Consider the following 25,960-nt stretch of genomic DNA (forward strand, 5'->3'; position numbering starts at 1 on the left):
TGAAATGGAAAAGGTTTATTGGGCTGAATGAGGAATGTGGTCAAATGTTTGAATAAAAACACACAAACCAAAGAAATGACATGTTCGTACCAACACAACGTAGACGAAAAACCAACTACTTTCACTGCTAGACTGCACATAAATCTTTCTATATTACAGTAGCCTAAAGAAAACCTGCAAAGGGGTGGTGGATGAGAACCCTTCTAATCCTCCCTGTAGTGCCGTGGTGATAAGAGCTCTATTAGTGCATCCGTTCAGATGGACTGTGACGGAGCTATGGTCCAAACTCAGAGCAGCTCAACCACATCCGGGTCAATAAAACGTGCCTTTAGAACAGAAAACTCTGACTCGACTAAAGAAATCATAAATTGTTCATAAATAAAAACGAAAATAAACAAACATGACACCAGCTCATCTTTACAACTCACGCAACAGCTGTAAACAACAACGCAGCTTCATAACGAGATCGTCTGCCAGGTCAGCTTGAAAACATCAATTTGTTCGTTAATTTTTGGGATGTTTTGGTTTATTTTCTTGGGTTTGAACTGTTCCGAACGCTGCTGAGCTCACTCGATTTTGCTGTAGTCCTCTGTGTGGCCCAGCACCTTCTTCCTCTGTCGTATCATGTGGAAGTAAAGCTGGGGAAACACTGAGGAGAGGCACAAAGGCACGTTTAGACCTCCGCAACACTCAAAAGGGATTATTTATTATTATCAACTCTGCAGGTTCACAGCTGCTGTGAGAATAAAAACTAAGTGTTTACTTACGGGGAATGTAGGAGACCATGACGAGGATGAGGAAGGTATAGTAGTCGAAGGAGAAATTGTACTTGTTGGGGAGCGTGACAGAGTACAGGCCTGTCTTCTGCACATACGGCAGAGCTGCATAGATGGTCAGCAGTTCTCCGGTCACTCCCATCGGATACAGCACGATGAAAAAGGTGTACCTGCACAACAAGTCAGTTGATTTTCTAACTCTGAGGTGGAGAGTTGGCAGTCTCACCATTAGGTATTAGGGTTTGCTATGTGTAGCTCACTAGGATCTGTCATGGACACAATCATACATCATTCTGGGTTGTGTTTTAATTCCTTTGGGCTGTAAACTTATGACCTACACATAACAGAATATCCACACAACCCTCACGCAACTTTAGGATTTAAATCTGAGAATTTTTGCCTTTTCTGCTCAAATTTCTGATTCAACAATTTCCACAACAAAACTGAAATTCTACTTAGCTCTTTTCTCCCATATTTATGAAATTATAATATCAGAAATGATCATTGTACATTTCAAATTCAAAGATACTTTATTAATACCAGAGGGAAATTAAGTCACCAAAGATTTAACTCAAAGTGACTTTGTGTACTTTCTCTGGCGATAAGGAGCAGTACATTGCTACATCATTGCAAGCAAGCTGTATTTTTGTGTTGAGTAAGACCGTGCCAATGGATGGCCATTAGGGTCAAAAATCCCTGGGAGCACAACCTCCAGCAAAATGGCAAGCTTATCAGACTCCCTTCCATCACTTGCAATGAGTGAAGAGGTAAACGTGTAAAACAACGTTTATGGATGGTGAAAAATTTGTAACCAATTGTTACAAATCAGTAAATGCATTTTGTCCTCACAGGCCCCCGTAGAAGCAAAAATGGAGTCTAATAAGGCGTCTCCCAGAGACTTAGGCCCAATCTAAATACTCGCACTTGCACCCTTGCTCCCTTCATCTACACGTTCCCGGCCAGGGGTGCGAGTGCGTAGGGTGTCCCGATTCTCAAGTGCGGAGGTTGACCACGCCCCCATTGCACCCTTAATCTGCAGCGATGCGGACCTAGGGCAAGGGTATTACCCACAAGTCATTGCTGCAGGAGAAAAGGCTCAAGTTCTTTTTCTGAAACATGTATTTTCTCAAGAAATTTGTTAATTTCAGGACAATTAGTTGATGCTCTAAGACTTTTAGACAAAGCAGCAATAAAATTAAATTTATTTCAAATAACCGATTGGCTGTTTGTTTAAAAGTTGTTAATAAAAGTTTTTAAAAAATGTATCACAGCGACCAGCATCCCAGCATGGGTTGTGATCGATGATGCAATGCTCCCTGTCTCAATTCTGCAATTATTTGCACACTTGTGTACTGTGTACTCGAACCCTACTGTGCACTTTCTCCAAGTGTGCTTTGCTGAAGTCCGCTGGGCGCAGTGTGAGTATTGAGACTGGGCCTTAGACACACTCCCATGTATTCTAGACCTGATTTTTATAGTTATACAGGTCCTTCTCAAAAAATTAGCATATTGTGATAAAGTTCATTAATTTCTGTAAAGTAAGGATAAACATTAGACTTTCATATATATTAGAATCATTACACACAACTGAAGTAGTTCAAGCCTTTTATTGTTTCTAATGTTGATGATTGTGGCATACAGCTCATGAAAACCCAAAATTCTTATCTAAAAAAATTAGCATATCATGAAAAGGTTCTCTAAACGAGCTATTAACCTAATCATCTGAATCAACTAATTAAATTTAAACACCTGCAAAAGATTCCTGAGGCTTTTAAAAACTCCCAGCCTGGTTCATTACTCAAAACCGCAATCACGGGTAAGACTACCGACCTGACTGCTGTCCAGAAGGTCATCATTGACACCCTCAAGCAAGAGGGTAAGACACAGAAAGAAATTTCTGAACGAATAGGCTGTTCCCAGGGTGCTGTATCAAGGCACCTCAGTGGGAAGTCTGTGGGAAGGAAAAAGTGTGGCAGAAAACGCTGCTCAACGAGAAGAGGTGACCGGACCCTGAGGAAGATTGTGGAGAAGGACCGATTCCAGACCTTGGGGGACCTGTGGAAACAGTGGACTGAGTCTGGAGTAGAAACATCCAGAGTCTCCGTGTACAGGTGTGTGAAGGAAATGGGCTACAGGTGCCGCATTCCCCAGGTCAAGCCACTTTTGAACCAGAAACAGCGGCAGAAGCGCCTGACCTGGGCTACAGAGAAGCAGCACTGGACTGTTGCTCAGTGGTCCAAAGTACTTTTTTCAGATGAAAGCAAATTTTGCATGTCATTCAGAAATCAAGGTGCCAGAGTCTGGGAGAAGACTGGGCAGAGGGAAATGCCAAAATGCCTGAAGTCCAGTGTCAAGTACCCACAGTCAGTGATGGTCTGGGGTGCCATGCCAGCTGCTGGTGTTGGTCCACTGTGTTTTATCAAGGGCAGGGTCAATGCAGCTAGCTATCAGGAGATTTTGGAGCATTTCATGCTTCCATCTGCTGAAAAGCTTTATGGAGATGAAGATTTCATTGTTCAGCACGACCTGGCACCTGCTCTCACTGCCAAAACCACTGGTAAATGGTTTACTGACCATGGTATTCCTGTGCTCAATTGGCCTGCCAACTCTCCTGACCTGAACCCCGTAGAGAATCTGTGAGATATTGTGAAGAGAAAGTTGAGACGCAAGACCCAACACTCTGGATGAGCTTAAGGCCGCTATCGAAGCATCCTGGGCCTCCATAACACCTCAGCAGTGCCACAGGCTGATTGCCTCCATGCCACGCCGCATTGAAACAGTCATTTCTGCAAAAGGATTCCCGACCAAGTATTGAGTGCATAACTGAACATAATTATTTGAAGGCTGACTTTTTTGGACTAAAAACACTTTTCTTTTATTGGTCGGATGAAATATGCTATTTTTTGATAGGGTTTTTGGGTTTTCATGAGCTGTATGCCAAATCATCAATATTAGAAACAATAAAAGGCTTGAACTGCTTCAGTTGTGTGTAATGAATCTAATATATATATGAAAGTCTAATGTTTATCAGTACATTACAGAAAATTATGAACTTTTATCACAATATGCCAATTTTTTTGAGAAGGGCCTGTATGTTACAAAGCCACCAATATTTTTCAACAACTGAGCATCATCTCATTCATTTTCAACAACATGTTGATGGATATTTCCAGAGATTAACGGTAAAAACTACACATTGCCTCTTTAAAATTTTCCATTTTTCAAAGATATTGGCCAGCTTTTTACACAAAAGGTGACATTAATTTCACCATTTTTTTTATAATGGCCTCTTTTCAACAATTAAAGCATTGAACGATTATTTCATTTACCACTTGAAGAGAAAGCAGCAGAGACAAAGTCATAAATGAAAAATAAATCTTCAGCATTTTCTTTAAGCTGTACTGCTAACGCTACAATGATCATCTCTTGATCCTTCACAAGAGTTTTCCACAGATGCACAATCAATTTTTCTGTCTCTTAGGGTGCAGTTCAGACTGAAAGTCGAATACCAATATAGCAGCGGCCTCATTTGCTACCTAGCAACAAAGACCACAGAGACAGACATTTACTGACTGTTGCCTTGGTTCTAGAAGCAAAATCAATTCCTATCAGCTGGTGTTGAGTATTTGTGCAGGTTTGATAATGAAATAATCAGTTTGGCTTTTTGTTGTTTTTGTTTATAAAGTACTATATAGAGCGAATCTGAAATGGCATCACTGTTTCTCCAAGTGGCAAACCTTCTTCTCAACTTAAATGATGATAGATTGTGATGCAAACAAAAATAAATGCAATGTACTGTGTTGGTGTTGAAAAAAAAAAGACGAGGAGAGTTCTGCAACTAAAGACAAAAGGAGAAATGTCTCAACACCCACCACAAAGCTGATTTTATAAACCTTCCAGCAAAGACACAAAAATATATAATATCTGTGTGTGTGTGTGAACGGGGGGGTGGGGGGGGGGGGCATTTGAGCCGTATTCACCCAAACACAACATCTACAATCTCAAGGATCATGACTGGAGTCTGTCAAGTTTGTCCTCCAGCAAAACATTTTAACAAAAATATGGAGATGCAACGTGACCAATTGTGTGTGAGAGAAAGTAAGAAGTGTTTCATATTATTCATGGGCTTGCTTGAATGTATACCACAGTGTTCAGAATTCACTGGGTCCAAACCACTAGAAGTAGTGGACTTCTTCTCCTCAACTCACCAAAATGCATGGTTCGAATCATGAGGAGCGAGGAGGAGCCCAGCTCCCCCGACGGGGTGACAGGCTCCCGAAGCCCTCAGCTGACAGAGGGGGAGCTCGAGAAATTATCTATTGTAACCCCTCCCCTTTTAATGGAGGCTATTGCGATGGACAACGACCCCTCCTACCCCCCCACCCGGCTCGTAAGACATTATCACTGGGCTTCCCTGGAAGTCTGTGTGTAATTTGAGCCAGCAGGAAAATATGCATGCTCACGCCTCATATATATAACAAGTACTGCATGAATGCAGCCAGGTTCCATACTGACTGCAGTTTGTGTGCTGAAGGTTTCCAGACATGCACTCATGCAAGAGCAGCAACTGATCGAAAATTTGACATAATATCTTTAAAGATATAATTGTAAAAATAACATAAGCTGTGAAATGATATTCCCGTCATTAATTATGAAAAAAGCTGGAAACGCAAAAGGGTTTCTATTTTGAAATATACTAGATGCACCTCGCTGGCACATGTCTCACTTCCTTGTCAGTCTAAACGGAAAATGGACTGCATCCAGTCTGCACTCGATGTAAATGTTGCATCAGCTGTTGTGTCTCTAAACAAAATCAGACCTTTAACCCTCTCAGGCTCAAAATACGTTTTGATAAAAGGACGAACAACTAAGTCCTTCAGGGGTACGTCTGAGTTTAAAATGCTCATGAAATACGTATGTGGAGTAACCAGGTAGGTAGGTTTTAACGTTGCAAATCTGCAACGCCTGCCTCCAGAGGGTTAAGGACTCTGCTAAGACATCAGCTTGGTGAAGTGGAGACATGTTGATCTGTGGAGGTTTGAGAAAATTACACAGAAATTCTGTTAGTGAGAAAGGATTGTGGGTTTCTCACCTTGCCCATTTGATGAGGTATGGCAGGTGATTGAGTAGGCTGAAGGTGTAAAAAGAGTAGCGGATGATCTCGGTGACAGTCCAGGCTGTGACAAACAGCAGCACACTGTCCTCACTCTGTACCTACACACACACACACGCGCGCAAAGGATGATGGGAAGAAAGGGCAGGGTAGCAGACGAGCTTACATCATGCTTTGGTCTGCCATAGACTAATGCAGTTTCTTCAAAGGACCATGCTGTTGATGCTAAGAGGTCATATCACACTGCAGGCTTACAGACGTCATCCTCAAATATTAAGTTAAAAATTCAGAGTTAAAGGGAAAAGCACACTTTGTATCAATAACACAACGGAGGTTCGTTTGACTCGCATTCATGAGAGAAAGGACAGAATAAATGTCAGTACACACTAAAGATCAAAAGTTACCAACATACAGTTTATTTTATGAAACATCAAGATCTAACAGATTCATTCCAGCAACCCTCCAGCAAGACCGTTTGATTTTACTTACACGTGAACTCCTCTCCAGTCTACAAACAGGGCAAACAACTGGTCACTTTTAAATAAAGTAAATGCTACCACCTCTGTCTAGATGTCAGCTGATTTAGGCGTTTCATAAAAGTAAAGAAAGTCTTCATACCTCTCTGACACTGTGGGTGACGGCCCAAGTCAGGAAGACCCGGGACATGACCTGAAACCCAGTCAGGACCACGGAGGATGGTACAATTCCTGCATTAGGAGGTAAGAGTCTGACATTGGTATTGCTGTTATGTTTTTCCGAAACTGTTGTTTTGTTTTTTCCTAAAGAGTCATATCTATTATCAGTAAAGGCAAACGCCTAACAAAATCAATAAACTATTCCTTTTGAGCATTATACACGACACTGATGGGACTGCGGAGACACTCACCTACAGCGCAGTGAAAGATCTGTGGGACAAAAGGAAACATATCAAAGAAAGGTACACAATAAGCTAGTGGAAGTTGACTCATCTATGATTTACTGTTTCTAAATTGACTCCAGATTGAGTCAAATAACAGTCAGAGAGACAGGAGTGCCAGAGTTTTTTTCCCCTAGAGAAAACAACTAACAAGCCATTCATTCAAACCAAATCAAATCAAATCTTTTTAAAAACAAGTTAATGAGACCTTTAACCTGTTAAAAACTCAGAAGAGGCTCTGTAACAACCATGAGGAAGTTGAGAATCTTTGGGACCTCATCACTGATGTTGGTAATTTGTCCTCAGCAGACTCGGCTGCTTTATACCCCCAGCAACAGTGCAGCTGGCATCACAAGTAACAACTAAAGCCATACAGCAGACATTTAACCTGAAGAGGGTGCCACACAGACGTTGTTAAGCATGCATACACGCATCCATCCATCCATCCATTTGTGGCCGCTATCCGGGGTTAGGGTAGGCAGCAGCCTAAGCAGGGAGGCCCAGACTTCCCTCTCCTCGGCCACTTGGGCCAGCTCCTCCGGAAGAATCCTAAGGCGTTCTCCATATACTTGAACATATTCTTGCTTACAAGTGGTTAATTGATTGTTGTTTAGGCTCTATTAACATGTGGAGTTTGTAGTTTATTTACATAATACCAGAACACAATATTTTTGGTTATTAATGCAGAATAACTATTCCCCTTGAATTACTTCTTTAAAAGCCACATATTGATTTGCGATACTTAGTATGTGTGTTAATCAGCAACAAATCATTTACTTTCAGTTAACAAACCATTTTGAATGGCTTATTTTGATAAAACTCTTAATTTATGGCCTGTTAATGTTAGAATTGCAGCACTGGTAATAAGCACCTAATATCAGCTTAATAATGACTCATTCAAACTTAGTAGTCCGCTAATATGCATATTAATTGGCAGCTAGTTAATGGTTAATTCCTAAAGTGTTACCTAAAAAAACTTATACAGTCTTATAGCCCAGACTCTGCTGTTTTGTTAGAGGTGCTGCTTGATATTTTTTGATAAACTGAACAAAAACATAAAAGCAACACTTTTGTTTTTGCTCCCATTTTTCATGAGCTGAACTCAAACATCTGAAAATTTGCCTAAATACACAAAAGACCCATGACTCTCAAATATTGTTCTGAAATCTATCTACATGTGTGTTAGTGAATACTTTTCTTTTACCAAGATAACCATACCACCTCAAAGGTGTGGCATATCAAGGGGCTGATTAGACAGCATGAATAGTGTACAGTGTGCCTTAGACTGCCCACAATAAAAGGACACCCTGCCATGTGCACAGTTTTACTTTATGTGTGGTGGTGGGGCAGAAAACCAGTCAGTATCTGGTGTGGCCACCATTTGCCTCATGCAGGGCAACACATCTCCGTCACATAGATCAGGTTGTTGATTGTGGACTGTGGCATGATGGTCCACTCCTCTTCAATAGCTGTGTGAAGTTGATGAATATTGGCAGGAACTGGAACACGCTGTTGTATATGCTGATCCAGAGCATCCCAAACATGCTCAATGTGTGTCATGTTTTGTGAGTAGGCTGGCTATGCAAGAACTGGGATGTTCTCTGCTTCCAGGAATTGTGTACAGATCCTTGCAATGTGGAGCTGTGTGTTATCATGCTGCAACATGAGGTGATGGTTGTGGATGAATGGCCTAACAATGGGCCTCAGGATCTTGTCATGGTACCTCTGTGCATTCAAAATGCCATCAATAAGATGCACCTGTGTTTGTTGTCCATAACATACGCCTGCCCATACCAGTACCCCACCGCCACCATGGGCCACTCGTGCCACAATGTTGACATCAGCAAACAGCTCAACCACGCGACGCCACACACACAGTCTGCCATCTGCCCTAAAAAGTGAAAACTGGGACTCATCTGTGAACATAATGCCTCAACATGCCAAACACCATCGAATGTCAGTGTTTGCCCACTTAAGTCGGTTACGACGACGGACCTCAGTCAAGTCCTGACCCTGATGAGGACGAAGAGCATGCAGATGAGCTTTCCTGAGACGGTTTCTGACAGTTTGTGAAAAAATTCTCTGCTTATGCAAACCGATTGTTGCTGCAGCGGTCTGGGTGGCTGGTCTCAGGCGATCCTGGAGGTGAACATGGTGGATGTGAAGGTCCTGGGCTGGTGTGGTCACACGTGGTCTGCAGTTGTGAGGCTGGTTGGATGTACTGAAAAGTTCTCTGAAACGCCTTTGGAGACGGCTTATGGTAGAGAAATGAACATTTATTTCACAAGCAACAGCTCTGGTAGACATTCCTGCAGTCAGCATAGCCAATTGCACGCTTCCTCAAAAGGTTGCAACATCTGTGGCATTGTGCTACTTGATCAAACTAAAAGTCATCGAAGGGTGGCCTTTTATTGTGGGCAGTCTAAGGCACACCTGTACATTATTCATGTTGTCTAATCAGCTCCTTGATATGCCACACCTGTGAGGTGGTATGGATTATCTTCGTAAAGGAAAAGTGCTCACTATCACACATGTAGGCAGATTTCAGAAGAACATTTGAGAGTTATTGGTGTTTTGTGCAGATAAAAAAGTTTCAGATGTTTGAGTTCAGCTCATGAAAAATGGGAGCAAAAATAAAAGTGTTGCATTTATATTTTTGTTCAGTGTATTTAGGACATAAATTGTGATGCTAAATATTTTCAGCCCCCAGTTGAGGGTACTCGGGCTCAAGCGTTAATTTTTTAATGTGTTATTTTTTTCTAAGTAATTAATCGTAATTAACCCGTTAAATTCCCACCCCTAGTTTTAATGTATGGTAGGACTGGGCGATATGGCCCAAAATCAACATCAAGGTATATTGAGGAGTTCATCTTGATAACGTTAAATGGACAAGAACTACATGTATGCACAAAAACAAAAGTTGTCCACTAGATGGGGCTGTCACGTTGACTACATTATACGCCTGATACAGCTTCTTAAAGGGACATGAACATCACTAACCTACACACATCTTTTCATTTTTTATAACCAAATTTATTAACATTGAAAAAAATTATATTGGTTAGTCAAATTTTTGATTACGATCCGTATTGACTACTGCAACGCTCTTCTCTTCGGTCTTCCTCACAAATCCCTCCATAAACTCCAACTCCTCCAGAACTTCGGCAGCCCGCATCATTACCAGTACTCCCCCCTTCCACCACATCACCCCTGTTCTTTAGCAGCTCCACTGGCTCCCAGTTACTTCCAGAATCCAATTCAAAATTCTGCTATATACATTCAAAGCCATCCATAACCTAGCTCCCCCATACCTCTCAGACCTCCTTCATCCTTCAACCTCCACCCGTTCCCTCAGGTCCTCCTCCTCCATCCACCTCTCTGTCCCACCTCTCCGTCTGGTCACTATGGGGAGCAGGGCCTTCAGTCGCTCTGCTCCCCAGCTCTGGAACTCCCTCCCTCCTGACCTCCGTAACATTGACTCCCTCACTCTCTTTAAAACCAGACTCAAAACCCACCTGTTCCGTCCAGCATTCCAATAATTACTCTCTTTGCTCCAATCTGTCTGTTTTATGCTGTTCTATCTTTTATTGTTGTGTATTTTATCTCTGTCTGTAAAGTGTCCTTGAGTGTTTAGAAAGGCGCTGTTGAAATAAAATGAATTATTATTATTATTTTCAATTTATTGCTCAGCCCTAATGTATGGATATAAATAAGGATTGACATGCATGTTTTGTGTTTATATACGTATGTGTGTGAGTTAATATCTATGAAAATGTACATAAGTACCTTTGATTACACGAGTGTGTGAGACGTGCAGACAAGCATGATGTTATCAGGCTGATATGCAACTGAAGACAAACCAAACAGATATAACTTAAGTCAAGGCTATAGGTTTAATTTATTCTTAAAAAAAAGCAACAATTAATCTAATGACATGTTAACAACTGCTACACCCTAACAATATGTCAGCTAGTGAACTGATTTGAGTCATAAAAGCTGTTTATCTTAAAACTTTAGGATTAATCTGTCTCGGTGCTTCTCTCACCTCCAGAATGGCTCCAGTCTGAAAGAACTTTAGAGGTTTCTCGATGGAATAATACAGGCCATGGTAGCTTCCTCGGGCCAGGTAAGCTCGGACCAGACCCACAGCGATAACCAGCCACCTAGACACCAGAGGGAAACACGTTTATTTCTCTGCTTTGAATATTTATCTCATAATTCATCAAAAAATAACTTTCATGTCGTGTCCATAAGGAACAGATCAACATGACGGTTAATGCAAAATCTGTGGGTCAAAGCTGAGGGAACAATGAGTGAATTTACAGTGAAGTCCTTCATTACAAAGGTTTCACTCAGCAAATATTAGTAAAGACATAAACGGGAACGTTACTGCAAATAAACAAACCCCAAAGAATACATTTTAATTCTAAACATATCCCACCTATGATAAAACTCCTAAACAGGTCACCTTGTTTTGTTTCAGGTAACATTTCAGACGTGGTTAAACTAGCACAGTCTCATTCGGTGACTTTATCAACATCAGTAAAGCAGAAACCGTGAACGCAACTGCAAGAATTTGCAAGCACACAATTCTAGCTTGTTTTTATACAATACATGCTCTGAACAGTCCATGGGTTGTGACTGTGAGCGGGGTAAATGTGACCTAACTGGTTGGAACAGCGAGGAAACAACGCCTACTGCTCTGTTGAGCAAGAGTTTAAAAATCAAACTGATAAAAACCACACAAAGATTTATTAGCTCAGAGTTCAAGACCTTTGATTGTTTCAATTATAAAAATCACTTTATAACTAAATGCTTTTAACATAGATTTGCAGTAATATTTATATCTCGAAGAAACCAATGATCACTATAAATTTTCCAATAAATATTAGTTGATGGAAACAATTATACTAAAGAGAAATGTAAGAATCTCTACTGTAGATCTTGAACTACATACATGAACTGAACTGAAGGAGGTTGGTTCAGTCCTCATAAGCAAAGACTTTGATTGGCCAAGTCTTATGGCCTTATCAGGCACAGCCAATCATTTTAAAACAGCTCTGGTTAAATATCACCTAAAAAAGAAAGAAGACCCATTGAGATTAAGGTTTTTAGGCCCATTTAAAGGAAATGTCATCATCTGGATGCCACACGTTAAAATTGTGTTCGAATTTCATGTGAGAAGCCAGATCACACACACGTCTTTAACTTTACTGGACTGATGGTGAAAAAAGTAGCACAATTAGTAAGAAATAAAATAAAATTGAATCTCAACATAACCAGCTGTATTTCCTGTTGTTTCTGGATTGTAAACACCATGGCGTCCATGCCAGCTGGCTGTCTGTTGCTCATGTTAATCTGTGTAAGCCGTAAGAAGTCGAGGATGAAATTATAACACCACAATGTCTCCAATTATATTTAAGCATTTTAATACTTATGTATTATCGCATCAAATTGTTTATTTATTTTTTTATTATTATTAGGATTTTCGGGTCCTGACCTGCATGCAGCGCAAATGCACACACGGTCCAGCTCACCAGCAGCGTTAGCACGAGGAAACACATTACATACCCAGCTGTCATCACAACATTGTAAATAACCAGGTAGGCCGTGGCCAGGGCACTGGGTCCCTTCTTCTTCTTCGAGCCCGCATCACCGTGGGCCGCCTTGCTGGTCCCCGGAACAGCTGCCGACATGACTCCAACCCTTAACGGTCCTAAACGACGGTGGACGTCAGGCTGAGTCAGGAAACAATCGGGAGTTACACCAGGAAGTGTCGTCACAAAACAAGATGGTTCTAAACTTCTTAAACTTCCGGTTTGAAATAAGAGCAGGCATCGATGAAGCAGGGGTTTGGGGGCTGAACTATCTTGTAACTCTTGAATCACGTTTCTGCTGTGCGTTTGTCGTCCTCCTGTGATGATTTTTATTATACAGAAATCTCCAAATCCATCTCCATCAATTTTCTGGCAATTTCACTTTGCATTTGCATTGACTTGGTTTTAAAGAAAACAAAACGACATTTAACTTCCTGAGACAAGATAAATACGTATTTTAAAAGATAACGTTGAACACATTTATAATATGTAAATAAGACGGCACAACACTACACTGCCTCCTGATAAAACATCAGAAATAAAGAAAAAAAAACGGGTTCATTTTAATGTATTTTTATAAAGAATAAAACAACTTTGTAACAAAACCACGATTTAATCAGATTTAAGGCTCAATCCAAAAATTATTTTAAAAAGTATCTTTTTATAGCTTACATTTGCTGCATAGTAGTGTTGGAACACAAGCTTTTCCTTTTTTATTCGTAGTTTTTAGTGGACGAAGGTTTTATGTATGTATGTATGTATGTATGTATGTATGTATGTATGTATGTATGTATATATATATATATATATATATATATATATATATATATATATATATATATATATATATATAGTAATGTAAGTTTTATATAAGTGTTGGAGCTGCTGTACGAAGTGAATTTCCCCACTGTGGGACCAATAAAGTCTATTTTATTCTATTCTATATTATATAAATACTTTATATATTTCATATATTTCCTAGCAAAACTACTGAAGTGTTTCTCTAGCCTGGCAAGCCAGACTAAATCAATGTACTACTACTAGTGTTTCTCGGCTCTCCTCCCAACCGAACAGGCATTTGGGAAATAGCTATGACGACAGGGGTGCCGTTTTTGGCACAACACCGGAAGAGCAACTAGTGCAAGTTTAATGGACAACAAGGAATAAACGCTTGTTTAAGTTTAGTCTCGATAACACGCGTACTCTTCTTTGTCGGAGCCTAGTTTCTTTTGAGTCGCTAAAATGCCTTTATTTTCCCAAAATCCCTTCGATCAAGATGTTGGTGAGTGACTTGTTTTATTGTTGGTCTTTTCATGGACTCAGAGCAGCTGACGAGAAGCTAATGCTAACGTAGCTTAGTGAGCTCTAAAGTTACGATATTTCAGCTTTGGCAGTTTTAATACGTTCAACCCTGACAGGTTTTGTCCACTTTTTAACGTTTTGTTGACTTCTTGTCAACAACTTTTATCTAGTCTGAGGGTCATTTCGGGCGTTGTTTTGTAACCAACTTAAGTCTGACTCATGATAACAGCTAGCTCTTTTCCTAAAAAAATAGCAAGGGCCCTTTAAATGTGTTAGTTTTAACCGAGTACACTTTAAAATACTCGTAAATCCAATTAAATAAATTAAGATTCATAACTGAGACACAGGTGGATGATTTATTTGTCATAATTTACATTTCAAATTTTAAATTAAATTTAATTTAATTTCAAGTTGTTTGTCAACACAAACTAGTTTATGGATTTTTCTCTTACAAACGTTTCTAATAATATAATGTTGTGCTTTATGATCTGAAATGGTAAGTGGGACATAAGCATGTTAAAGATTACTTTCTGGCTCAAAATGCTTTTGTTTCAAAATTGTATTGTTATTATCATTAAAAATAATAATATTGGGAGTACATTTTTACCAAACAAACAGAAAAAATGCAGGTCTGTGAAGGCTTTATCATGTTTTATTTTAGATATTTTTGGTTTTATTTATCAAATTGCCCAACAGTGTGTATTAAAAACCCAGCAGGGGTTGTAGTGAGGTGTAGATCTCTGGAAATTAAACAAATATCGCTGATGTGTTGTTTCCACTCCCTGTTACCTCAGGAGCAATTCGGCTCAATTCTCAGAATCACGTTTATTCTTATTTTTCTCCACATGTGTTTGCTTTTGTGGTTCAGGGATACTTGTCTCACTAATAACAGTAATATTAGTTCTCAGCTCAACTTAAACATTTTCTTATTAAGCCTGTGTTTTAACTGCGCTCTGCTGGGATGGTTGAATCCAGTTAAACCATTATCAATTTGAAATATTTTATTACGCTCTTTTCATAAAGTTTGGTGCTTTAGAGCTATTCAAATGAATATTAAACGGAGATAATACCAATATTTAAAACCAACATGAGTTTTTTTATCATCAATATAAAATATTAAGACTTAATTAAAATGTTAATGATAATGTAGGAAATTTAGAATACAATATTAAAGTTCCAGAATTGTGGCTCAACAGTTTGTGTCATTAAGCCACAGCAGATGAACGGACTTAAAACAACAGACAACAATGTGGTAAAAAGTGAAATATGAAACTATTATTATTCAGTTCAGTGCAGGTGAATTAAAAATCAACACAAAGTGGCTAACATTATTCAAAGCAGTTGTGATATTACTGCTGCCAAGTCTAGATGCATCTTTATTGTTCTGAATGTAAATTCTCTTCATCACTTCCTCGTTTGCCGGCCTTTCCCACCCCAGCAGCAGCATGCTTAGACCAAACAATGGTGCTCTGTGGACTCAGGAGTCATGACTGTTGTGCCAAATGTTCATCTGAGGGAGGTTGTTGGGAGGTGGTTGTGCTTCATTGTGTGACCAAAGAGCCCGGTGGCACTCGCCTGCTGTGGCTGGCATCAAAACCCAGCAGCCATGATGGCAGCGAGCATGTTTTCTCACTTGACCATATGCACCATTTCCAGAGAAAGCAACAAATGAAAACAACACAACAGATGACTGGGGGCTCATCATGGACATCTGCGATAAGATTGGAACGACAGCCAATGGGTGAGCTGGGCAAAGACACTGAATAATTCCTGGAGTGATTTAGTGAATGGAGTCTAATGCCACACATATATGGTTTGCTAACAATCCCATTTCCTGGAGTTAATCTGGTTTATCTCCTCTGGTTCAGCCCGAAGGACGGCCTGAAATCCATAATGAAGCGAGTCAACCACAAAGTGCCTCATGTCGCCATGCAGGCTCTCAACGTGAGTTTCATTCTGCCTTTTAGGCTTTAAAGTTAAGAAAATAGAAAACTAAGGTGAGTAAATAATTTGTGTGAAATTTTCTGCTCAGACTAGCAGTTGGCTTGTCTATCACCCCAGGTTTCCATCAGATGCATAAGCGACGGGTAATGTCTTCCAAGCGAAGTCCACAGCTAACGGTCACCGTTCTAGTCTGTGGGTGTGTTTCCCCCAGGCGTGCAGCGGTACGCCTCAGACACGTTGTAGTGTAGCATCGAGGCCTCCGGTAAATTTACGTGCTGCTGGATCTGTCTTACATGCTATGGTTTCAGAACATGCTCAGCAGCTCCGATCAGTCCAGACAGGAAGTCAAACGTGGCAGTAGGGCTGTGCAATAAATTGAAAATGTATCTTTATCGAAATTTGTCACTTTTATCGATCATTTTTCTCATTTCAGTAAATTAGATAATAAACAAATGAAAAGATGTGTGTAGGTTGGCAACGTTCATGGCCTTTTAAGAAGCTGTACCACCTTAAGTCACGTAAAAATGTGATTTAATGTAATACATGTGACAGCGCCATCTAGTGGACAACATTTGTTTCTGCACATACCTGTAGTTATCGTCCATTTATCATTATCGAGGTGAAATCCTCAATATATCGTGATATTGATTTTAAGCCCTATCGCCCAGCCCTACGTTGTAGCTGTTTGTCCTAGCTTGTTATCATGTGATCTGGTGAAATCACATGTGATCTTGCAGTTCTCCTGTGATTTTCATTATCTTTTGAGATTAGCTGCGTGGAACGCGTTCGCAGCCACCGCGTGTCTGAAACAGTCCTGGTAGGAGGAGACGCTCTGCTGACGTTGTGGTGAAAACTCATCTGTTAGGTTTTGCATCTGGTGGAGAGCCCCATTAGATCAAAGAGAGTGAGTCCAAATCCAGTGAGCTAGCCTTCATTTTTATTCCTGCCCTCGCCTCAGCCTATCGCCTAGCAACCACAATGGAGATAAACTGATGACAAAGGGATACTTTGCAAGTTTGTCATGCTTTTAAATCATTTTCTTGCGCCAGCATGTGCTTAAACGACCCTTTGCAGGGTTTATGAAAGGCCACCCAGATCCTATCGCCCTCTGTGGCCAGAATATTCCACTTCCTCTGTTGGGATACGGAGCTGACATACCTGGTGCTGCAGTCTGGTTACAGCCCGTTTCCTGTATGTTAGATCATGAACACAGCTGATTTGTTTTAACTAGTGATGAATCACTCCTGTAGACACTAAAGAAGGCTGGGAGACATTTCAGCTGATGGATCAAGGTGTTAAAAAGACAAAGCACCGCGAGATGGGTTTTGGTTTCGGTTCTACAAATGGACTCTAGGGGGTGCTAAAGCAAGCCACAACTGCCTAGTTGCCCTTTGAAACAAAATATGAAGAATACAGATTCCATCCAACTAGCATTTACAGGTTTTTTTATCATTTATGATTAATTATATGTTTAAAGCAAAAAATATGCAAACAGAAAAATCTAACAACACAACTGCTCTAAGTTTTTATGTGTTTACCACCAGAAGTTGTTATGCTAACATTCAAAACCGTAATCCCCTGTTGCTTGGTCCGCCATTGTTCCAAGAACAAAAATCACCCATTCAGCCTGTCCAGCCTCCGTCTGTCACTAGCTGCGTTTTCATGTGGCAAATTTCCTCAATCCGATTGAAATCTTGGTTGATCGGAATTTCCGAATCTCTGTTCACATGGACACGAACTGAAATGATCCGATCATGCCGTGCGTACATATGCACCAAGCATTTAATCCGATTAAATAGGTTGAGCATGCGCAGAGTTGCCTTTCACGAAAGAAAAATTGTAAACAAACGCCATGAAACGAAAAGAAAAATGTAAAAACAGAAATAACCATTCTTCCTGCTTTCCTGATCCATTTATTCAATTTAATATTTTTATTTAGCTCATAGAAGTTACGTTTTCTTCAGTGAATAACTGCAGATATATGCTTTGCTGCATTTTATTGTTGATTAAAATAAGGGAGGGTTATGTCTGCCTCTTGATCAGCTGGTCTGCGGGTCTGAATTGACAGCTGTTGAGCTGCGCTGCGCCACAGAGTGGGGGTGGGGGGTGGGGGGGTTAGCCTCATGTTTTATTACTGAGCTCTGTTGTGGCTTATTATTAATAACATGTGACGATCAGCTGAAACTCGTCTCGTCTCGTCTTCCTCCGCTTATCCGGGTCCGGGTCGCGGGGGCAGCATCCCAACTAGGGAGCTCCAGGCCGTCCTCTCCCCGGCCTTGTCCACCAGCTCCTCCGGCAGGACCCCAAGGCGTTCCCGGACCAGATTGGAGATGTAACCTCTCCAACGTGTCCTGGGTCGACCCGGGGGCCTTCTGCCGGCAGGACATGCCCGAAACACCTCCCCGGGGAGGCGTCCAGGAGGCATCCTGACCAGATGCCCAAACCACCTCAACTGGCTCCTTTCGATCCGGAGGAGCAGCGGTTCTACTCCGAGTCCCTCCCGAATGTCCGAGCTCCTCACCCTATCTCTAAGGCTGAGCCCGGCCACCCTACGGAGGAAAGGCGGGAGCCTTGGCGGTCCAATCAGCTGAAACTGTTGAGAAAAATCTGTTCAAACAAAATAACAGAAGATGTTCAGAAAGTTTAGAAGCCTGTGTTCATCATTAACGAACCGCATCTCAGGTCATCTGCGTTTACGTGCTTTTAACGAACACGGACTTTACTGTCGTCCAGAGTATTTAACCGAGGACGTTTTCCTACCCAACATCAGCCTCCAATCAGGTCTGTAAAACCCATATTATCCTGTGTTCTTTACAAGCGTGTCTCCATCACCTGCTGCAGAAGCTGCTGTGTTCAAAGCTGACAGAAACGGGGATCCGTGCGCTGCAACCCCCACGATAAACCCGCGTATTTCCAGTACAGATTTGAACATCTTTGTCGAATGATTTGTGCAATAATCAGATTTTTTTTTTACTTCCACAAAATGCAAGTTCTGAATTAAATATTACTGAAACGGGACGGCTTGTCGTCGGATTTAAAAGCCGCCGCTCGTTAATTACACCGTCATTTTTGAAGTCAGGCAGTCCAAATGACAGCGGAGAGGCCTGCTGGCTGTTGCACACATGCGCAGTGGGCATTATTTTACCCCAACAATCTGAATGGCTGTGTACATGCACGTCAATCGGAATGAAGAACGGAATAAACCACCTCTCTCAATCGGATTGAAATTTCAATCAGATCGGGCCGAATCGGGTCAGAATATTCTGATTGACATGTTTACATGCAGAATTTTCAATCTGAATGGGCATTCAATCCGATTAAATATGCGCATGTAAACGTGGCTACTGAGGAAGCAGCAGTCCCGTCAGGGAAGAAGAAGACACATTTGGAGTGTTGTTTGAATTTGAACCGCCTTGTGGCTCACAGTGCAAGTAATCAGCCTAAAGCCTAATTTATACGTCTCCGTCAGCTCAAGGAGGGAGAGACACGCACGGATGGAGACAATTTGCCCTCATACTCCGTCTCCTGGGGAGTGTTGCAAAGCAATTCCCCGCCAGGACAACAGAGGGCGCAACGCTGTTCTGTGGTATCCTGTCATGTATCGGTCCAAGATAGTGTGTTTATATTGTGTTTTTTGTATTGAAGAGACTTTTTAACATGGACAAATTTGTCCCTCGTTCTCCACCTCTTCATGCGCTCGCCACCTCTAAACCCACGTTTCCCGTCATTTCCGTCCACAAATAAAACGTTTGCTGCGCATCTTTTCACTCCTCCAGTCACGGGTGACCAAAACGTTCATATTAGAGTTTTTCTGCGAGTTATTCTTTAAGCTTCTCCGTATCTTCTGCTAGATTTCCTCAGCTCCCTTTATTTTTTTAGGGTGCAATGGCGGCGCTGTACACGACAACGGCGTCTTGATTAATCACAAGCTTGCGTTCTCCGTCTCGACGGACGAATGTTTAGAAAAGAGAGCTCGACTCTTTCCGTGCTTGCGAGGGCTCTCCAGCAGGCTCCTAAGGACGGATAATGGCGTTGCGTGCATGCGTCCGTCCCGACGCACACATAAAAGTATAAATTAGGCTTAACCATGCAGCTCCTGGATTCAGACAGATCTCTTTCTCTAAGCTGAGGCTCTTTACTGAAACCCACAAGTTTTACACCATGAGGATTTAACATTGGTGTCATCATGAGCCTGTAGCCTGTTTTTTTTGTTATATTAACTCATTCACCGTTAACCCTGACGCCATGGCCGTTCTTAGTCCCTCCCACTCCTCCTGACATCTGTTTCTACGCAGAAGATAAGCGGCTCCTCCTGGGCCGAAGCCCTGGCGGACATCTTTAACATCTGTGCTCTGTCTGACCCTGCAGCTGCTGGGGGCTTGTGTCTCAAACTGTGGTAAAATATTCCATCTGGAAATCTGCTCCAGGGATTTTTCCAGTGAAGTACGCTCCGTGTTGGGCAAGGTCCGTAAACCTTTCTTACTCCTTTGTGCTTTTAAGCTCAGAGTGTGGGTTAATGAATGTTTATTGGTGTCTCCTTCAGGCCCATCCGAAGGTTTGTGAAAAGCTAAAGGCCATGATGGTGGAGTGGGCAGAAGATTTCCAGAAGGATCCACAGCTCAGCTTGATTGGTGCCACCATCAAGTCTCTGAAAGAAGATGGCGTCACCTTCCCTACCTCATCCTCACAGGTGTGTTACGACGCGAGGAGTAAATCGTCTCAGAAATGGTCTTTCTGTTAGCAAACAAAAGCCCTAAAGGCCGTTTACGTGTGTACAACGTATAAATAGTTACTACGTGAGCCGTCTTTCTGGAGCTCCAGTCTCAAACAAGGTTATTACTGCAGAAGAATTAATCAGATTGTGATAAAGAAGCTGCTCAGTGTGGATTATTAATCTGGATTTCAGAAGAACTGTTGCCTCTGATTGTGTTTACGGCCTGGCTTCTGGCTGAGCTCCACTCAGGTGTGTGTTGTTATTTTTGTGAGAGTGATGCTGGAGCAGGTGACACGAGGCGGCAGGTATGACATTTAGTCTGAATCAGCTCATGAGCAGAAAGCAGCGGGCTGTGTGACTCGAGCAGGTCTTTACCTGTAGCTGGCGCCCGTTCTAAACGCCAGGTGTGTGCTGTTCTCTCCGGGTTGGTAGGCCTCATGTCCCTGCTGTTAGCCGCTTCTGGGGCCATTTGTTTTATTGGTTCACTGGTTAAAGTCCAGAGGAAGCAGCACGGGTGGTGCTCTCCTGACCACCAACCTCCACCCGTAAACTCAACTGTGTTTAAATTATGGTCTGTGAGGCTCTCTGCTCCTGCAGCCCACAGCAGGAGCAGCAGCCTGCTTCTCAGCTCCGACTGCAGGTGGCAGGAAATCAATTTTCCCCTTTAGTTTTTCTGCTTCACTCTACCTTCCTTTACTAATGCACACTCACACACACACACACACACACACACACACACACACACACACACACACACACACACACACACACACACACGCTGTTGTGACCTTCTCTTTCGGTATTGACCACAGGGATCCAGCACAAAGGTCAGCACACCTGCTGCAAGTAAAGCACCAGATGAGGAGGACCTGGCCAAAGGTAAAGATGGATGCCTTGTTTACGTCTGTGGTTCTAAAGATAAAAACACTTTAATGTGTTTATTTACCTTTTAAGATGTTTCCACCTGAAACCATAAAATCATGTTATTAAAGTGTCTTTAAGTCCTGCCGCAGACGAACCTCGTGTCTCTGTCCAGCCATTGAGCTGTCCCTACAGGAGCAGAAGCAACAAGCAGACACACGAGCCCTAACCTTGACCTCTGACCCCCCAAACCTCACTAACGGAAGTGGAGGACAGGAAGCCCGCAAGGTGCGCGCGCTGTATGACTTTGAAGCTGCTGAAGACAACGAGCTCACCTTTAAAGCTGGAGAACTCATTCTGTTGTTGGACGACAGGTAATCCAACAGACGACTGAGCATGGGTCGTTGCAGGTCTTTGGAAATCATTTTACCAGGATTGAGTGTCTAAAACCACTTTATTTTATTTTATTCATTTTGCAGCGATCCAAACTGGTGGAAAGGAGAAAACCACAGAGGAGTTGGGCTTTTCCCCTCTAACTTCGTCAGCACCAGTCTGAACGTTGAGCCAGAGCCAGGTTGGTGGTAGATCCAGTCTGCTGACCCGTCTCTGTTGCATGGCTGTAAAGGAAAACCCTGTTCTTTTGTCCCACAGTGGTTTATGTAGAGAAGGCAGCCAGTTCTGACGAGGCGAGCCCGGAACTCAAAGCTGAGCCCGAGCCGGTCTACATCGATGAGGTACCACATTTCTCGTGCATATTTATGTACAAACTCCAGTCGCCTGTCTGTCAAACCGACCCAGGTCTCGTGTTTCCTGTCCGCAGGCGAAGATGGATCGAGCGTTGGCGCTGCTGCAGAACACGGACCCTGCGGATTCCACCCCTGACTCGTCGGAGCTAACACACCTGGAAGGTCTGAACTGAACTCTTAAGATCGGCTCCCGTCGGTCTGAGTCGCATTCTAACTGTGCTCCTGTTTTCTGAGCAGATGCTTGTCAGCAGATGAACCCGCTGATAGATGAGAAGCTACAGGAGATCGACAGGTACGAGGTTAAATTCATCCGACAGAATAACGACCCGCGTTTACTGAACAAGTTCCTCTGTGGATGTTGTAGGAATCACTCCGAGCTATCGGAGCTGAACGTGAAGGTGCTGGAGGCCCTGGACCTCTACAACAAACTCATGAACGAAACTCCGTTCTACTCGGCTTACTCCAAGCTGCAGCCCCAGTACGGCCCAGCCACGTCTTCCATGGCCATGCAGGTCAGGACACAACTCCTGGTGTAAAGGGGAACTCTGGTCGCTGCCTTTTCTGTTTCCTTCATGTGAGCAGGGTCAGCAGAAAGCAGAGCAGTCGTGCATCATTCAAGGATGGACTCCGTCTCGAGTTTCACAGATCAGAGATCTTCTGTTTGAAGATGTTTACTCTACAGCTCCACAGCTATATTATTTCTGGTTTAATGGAGACACCAGGGGATAAAAACTGACTTGATAAGGTTTTTCTCTTACTTGATCATACATTGTGTTTATTTTTTTGCTAAAACGACTTATTTTGAATTTATCTGAGACCATGGTTCTCGACCGGGAAAGGGGGGCTTGCCAACTCCGGGTCGGGAGAGAGGTCCTTCCTCAAGTGGAGGAGTTTAAGTTTCTCGAGGTCTTGTTCACGAGTGAGGGTAGGAGGGATCGGGAGATCGACAGACAGATTGGTTCAGCATCTGCAGTGATGCGGACGCTGAGCCGATCTGTCGTGGTGAAGAGGGAGCTGAGCCAGAAAGCCAGGCTCTCGATTTACCGGTCGATCTACGTCCCAATCCTCACCTATGGTCATGAGCTTTGGGTAATGACCGAAAGAACTAGATTGCGGATACAAGCGGCCGAAATGAGTTTCCTCCGTAGGGTGGCCGGGCTCAGCCTTAGAGATAGGGTGAGGAGCTCGGACATTCGGGAGGGACTCGGAGTAGAACCGCTGCTCCTCCGGATCGAAAGGAGTCAGTTGAGGTGGTTTGGGCATCTGGTCAGGATGCCTCCTGGACGCCTCCCTGGGGAGGTGTTTCGGGCATGTCCTGCTGGCTGGAGGCCCCCGGGTCGACCCAGGACACGTTGGAGAGGTTACATCTCCAATCTGGTCCGGGAACACCTTGGGGTCCTGCCGGAGGAGCTGGTGGAGGTGGCCGGGGAGAGGACGGTCTGGAGCTCCCTAGTTGGGATGCTGCCCCCGCGACCCAGACCCGGATAAGCGGAGGAAGATGAGACGAGACTTATTTTGTCCCGATGCTGTTGAGGTCCAGTCAGCACTCCTCTCTCTGCTGTGATGGATGCCACCTTCTCTCCCTGCAGAGCTGCAGTCTGTGCCTGTCGGCGTACTTCCTGACCTCATGTTGATGATTTTTGTGGAGCTCTTTTAAACTCACCAGAAGAATTTAAAAATTGATCCTTAGAATAGTTTGTTTATTTGTGGTTCTTTATTGTCGGTGTTTTCACTAACTGGTGGTTATTTAGTTAAATCTGTCGTGTTTTTGTAGAGTTAGACCAAAAAAATCAGCTGATAATTGATGTGAAAAGTAAGGTTTGACCAACACTACTGGTCTGATTTCTATTCTAACCCGTTTCTCATCTTTCTTAATGGACTTTTTTAGCTGATGACACTTTTAATGAATGAGTGGGATGAACCCAAAGCTCTCTCCTGCTGTGATCAGGGTTACCTTGGACCAGCTGGGGCCCCCTACCTGCCTCCAGGGATGCCCCAGGTTCCTCCTGTGCAGCCTTACGCTTTACCCAGCGACCAGCCTGGACCACTACAGTCTCTGCCCCCCTCTGTCTCAGCTCCAGCCCTCAACCAAGGCATAGCATCTCGCTCCTCATGGTCAGACGTCAGCCACGCTTCTGTAAACGGGGCCTGCAGGGTCCAGCGACGTAACCCTAAGATTTAATTTATTAACTAACATTCCTGTTGCTTTTTTCACAGCACTGTTATAAACGCTGCGGTTGTGAACCCAGTTCCATACCCCCCCCAGGCGGGTGTAGCTATGGATTTGCCAGCCTATTACAACTCCAGCATGGCTCCTGTGTCTTATCCGGTTGCTGGTCCTCCTCACCAGGCTCCTCCTCCTCCTCAGCAGCAGCAGCAGGCGTATTATCAGCAACCTCTGCTGTAGATGTCTGACTGGAAGCAGACCTCAGGATGCACCCCTCAGATGTTCTACTTACCCCCTCCTCTCCGGCTGGACTTGTTTCCAGAAATCCTCAGGCCTCGTCCACGTCTCTGCAAGCAGCTCAGCTAGGTTTGTGGAACGGGTCTGCTGCGCATCAAACGTTTGGACTCGGTTCTGATTCCGATCAAAGTTTCAGAGCTTTTCTCATCTCTCCTTGGGCTGAGCAGAACACAGAAGAGTTGGGTTGGCCTCCAAGTGCAGCAACCGTCTCACTAGCTTCTGCTACTCTCTCTCACACGATGATGTCGTTTTTCCAGATCTCGTGTTCAGAGCTGGAGAAAGATACGATTTTCTATGTTCTAGTCCTCTTTATTACCTCCATCCCACTTGTTAATCCTAAACGGTGCTTTGCTGTCGAAGCACTCCTGAGTCCAGATTAACGGTCAGACACTTCTCACACTTCTCCATGGGAAGTGCAAGCATTCACAGGATCCGTGATGTCGCCGGTGTTTAGTGCGGCAGTCAGAGCTGATCTACTTTTCCTCTCAGAAGTGTGAGATGGATTCCTGCAAAGTCCAACCCAAATGTACAGACAGCCTGTGAGACGACGCTGAGGGTAAACAAAGCTGAGAACACCAGATGTACGTGGGCAGGGAAACCTGGGCCGTTCCCAAACGGCCACACGTGCATGATTAAAACACACACACACAAGCGCAGTGGCTTTATGATGGCATGGTAGAGTTCCGATCACAGCCTGAATGCTTTGTTTGTCTTTGGGGTTTGTGTTTTTTTATGTTGTAAACCCAGAACCATTTGATCTGAAAAGCTCGTGATCAGAACCTCCATCTCCTCACCCACCGGCGTCTCCACTCGGGCTGCTTCATTCCACCTTCCCATCACCCCACTGCCCTGCTTTCTGCTTTTAAAGACATATCTGTGTGTTTGGGTGTTGACGTGTTTTCTAAGGATCATCAGATTTGAGAGTGAAATTCTTTGTTGATGTGAGAAGCTGCACTCGTTACCTTTATGTCCTTATTAGTGGGTTCCTTGCATTCAGTGGAAACTAAGATTTAATGTTTATGTATAAAACCAAGATGTTTAATTTCAGAATCACCTTTTTCCTGTGCTTTAATTTATATATATTTATATGTGTGTAGAGAGAGATTCTACATTTTCATGGGTATAGGAAGATGAATCGTTCGTTTCTGTTCCGACATCTCGGCATGTTAGCAAACCCAACGAGGACTGAAAGCGTTTCCAGCCTGCTGGTGTTGCTCTTGAGCTGAGATGAAGGTTGCTTTTCTCTGAAATCTACCCTTGCGAGCAGTGACCTTCTGATTTGAGACCAAATAAATGTTTCCTGTTAGCTCCCTCACATAAGAGTTGTTGTATATTAAATGTAAATGACCTAGATTTGTCACTGATGTTGAAACTGCACCTTAGCTTTGTTAACGTGCATTTACCACTGAATGCCTTGTTTTTCTTTTCTGTACAAATCAGAACAGTTACATCGACAAATCTTTTGCAAGGGATTTCTTCCACAAAGTTCTTTGGATTTGTATAATTCTGTACATTTAAAGTATTCCA

The 25,960-nt window shown here is 43.0% G+C and overlaps 2 protein-coding genes across 2 annotated transcripts; one reads left to right on the top strand and one right to left on the bottom strand.

Moving 5' to 3' along the window:
- On the bottom strand, positions 1–12,578 carry hacd2 (3-hydroxyacyl-CoA dehydratase 2). The gene is made up of 7 exons (XM_015965901.3): positions 12,377–12,578; positions 10,851–10,968; positions 6,776–6,794; positions 6,508–6,596; positions 5,869–5,990; positions 768–946; positions 1–649 (listed from the first exon to the last, which is right to left on the bottom strand). The coding sequence occupies exons 1-7, from the start codon at positions 12,499–12,501 to the stop codon at positions 567–569; spliced, it is 735 nt and encodes a 244-aa protein (XP_015821387.1). The 5' UTR covers positions 12,502–12,578; the 3' UTR covers positions 1–566.
- A 923-nt stretch (positions 12,579–13,501) lies between these two features.
- stam2 (signal transducing adaptor molecule (SH3 domain and ITAM motif) 2) lies at positions 13,502–24,589 on the top strand. The gene is made up of 14 exons (XM_015965899.3): positions 13,502–13,684; positions 15,361–15,445; positions 15,573–15,648; positions 20,017–20,112; positions 20,192–20,338; positions 21,175–21,241; positions 21,399–21,597; positions 21,703–21,797; positions 21,875–21,957; positions 22,044–22,131; positions 22,207–22,261; positions 22,334–22,481; positions 23,918–24,084; positions 24,187–24,589. The coding sequence occupies exons 1-14, from the start codon at positions 13,645–13,647 to the stop codon at positions 24,374–24,376; spliced, it is 1,536 nt and encodes a 511-aa protein (XP_015821385.1). The 5' UTR covers positions 13,502–13,644; the 3' UTR covers positions 24,377–24,589.
- Positions 24,590–25,960: the final 1,371 nt, after the last annotated feature.

This window comes from Nothobranchius furzeri, chromosome 14 (genome assembly GCF_043380555.1).
Source record: "Nothobranchius furzeri strain GRZ-AD chromosome 14, NfurGRZ-RIMD1, whole genome shotgun sequence".
In the NCBI taxonomy this organism is placed as follows: Eukaryota; Metazoa; Chordata; class Actinopteri; order Cyprinodontiformes; family Nothobranchiidae; genus Nothobranchius; species Nothobranchius furzeri.

Excerpts from the sequence above, each read along its gene's own strand:
- hacd2 (XM_015965901.3), bottom strand. The coding sequence starts at position 12,501 with ATGTCGGCAGCTGTTCCGGGGACCAGCAAGGCGGCCCACGGTGATGCG. Across the intron at positions 947-5,868 it reads TACCTCATCAAATGGGCAAG|GTACACCTTTTTCATCGTGC; the intron begins GTGAGAAACCCA and ends CTTGTTGTGCAG. Across the intron at positions 650-767 it reads CATGGTCTCCTACATTCCCC|TGTTTCCCCAGCTTTACTTC; the intron begins GTAAGTAAACAC and ends GCCTCTCCTCAG.
- stam2 (XM_015965899.3), top strand. The coding sequence starts at position 13,645 with ATGCCTTTATTTTCCCAAAATCCCTTCGATCAAGATGTTG. Across the intron at positions 20,113-20,191 it reads TACGCTCCGTGTTGGGCAAG|GCCCATCCGAAGGTTTGTGA; the intron begins GTCCGTAAACCT and ends TGTCTCCTTCAG. Across the intron at positions 21,242-21,398 it reads TGAGGAGGACCTGGCCAAAG|CCATTGAGCTGTCCCTACAG; the intron begins GTAAAGATGGAT and ends GTCTCTGTCCAG.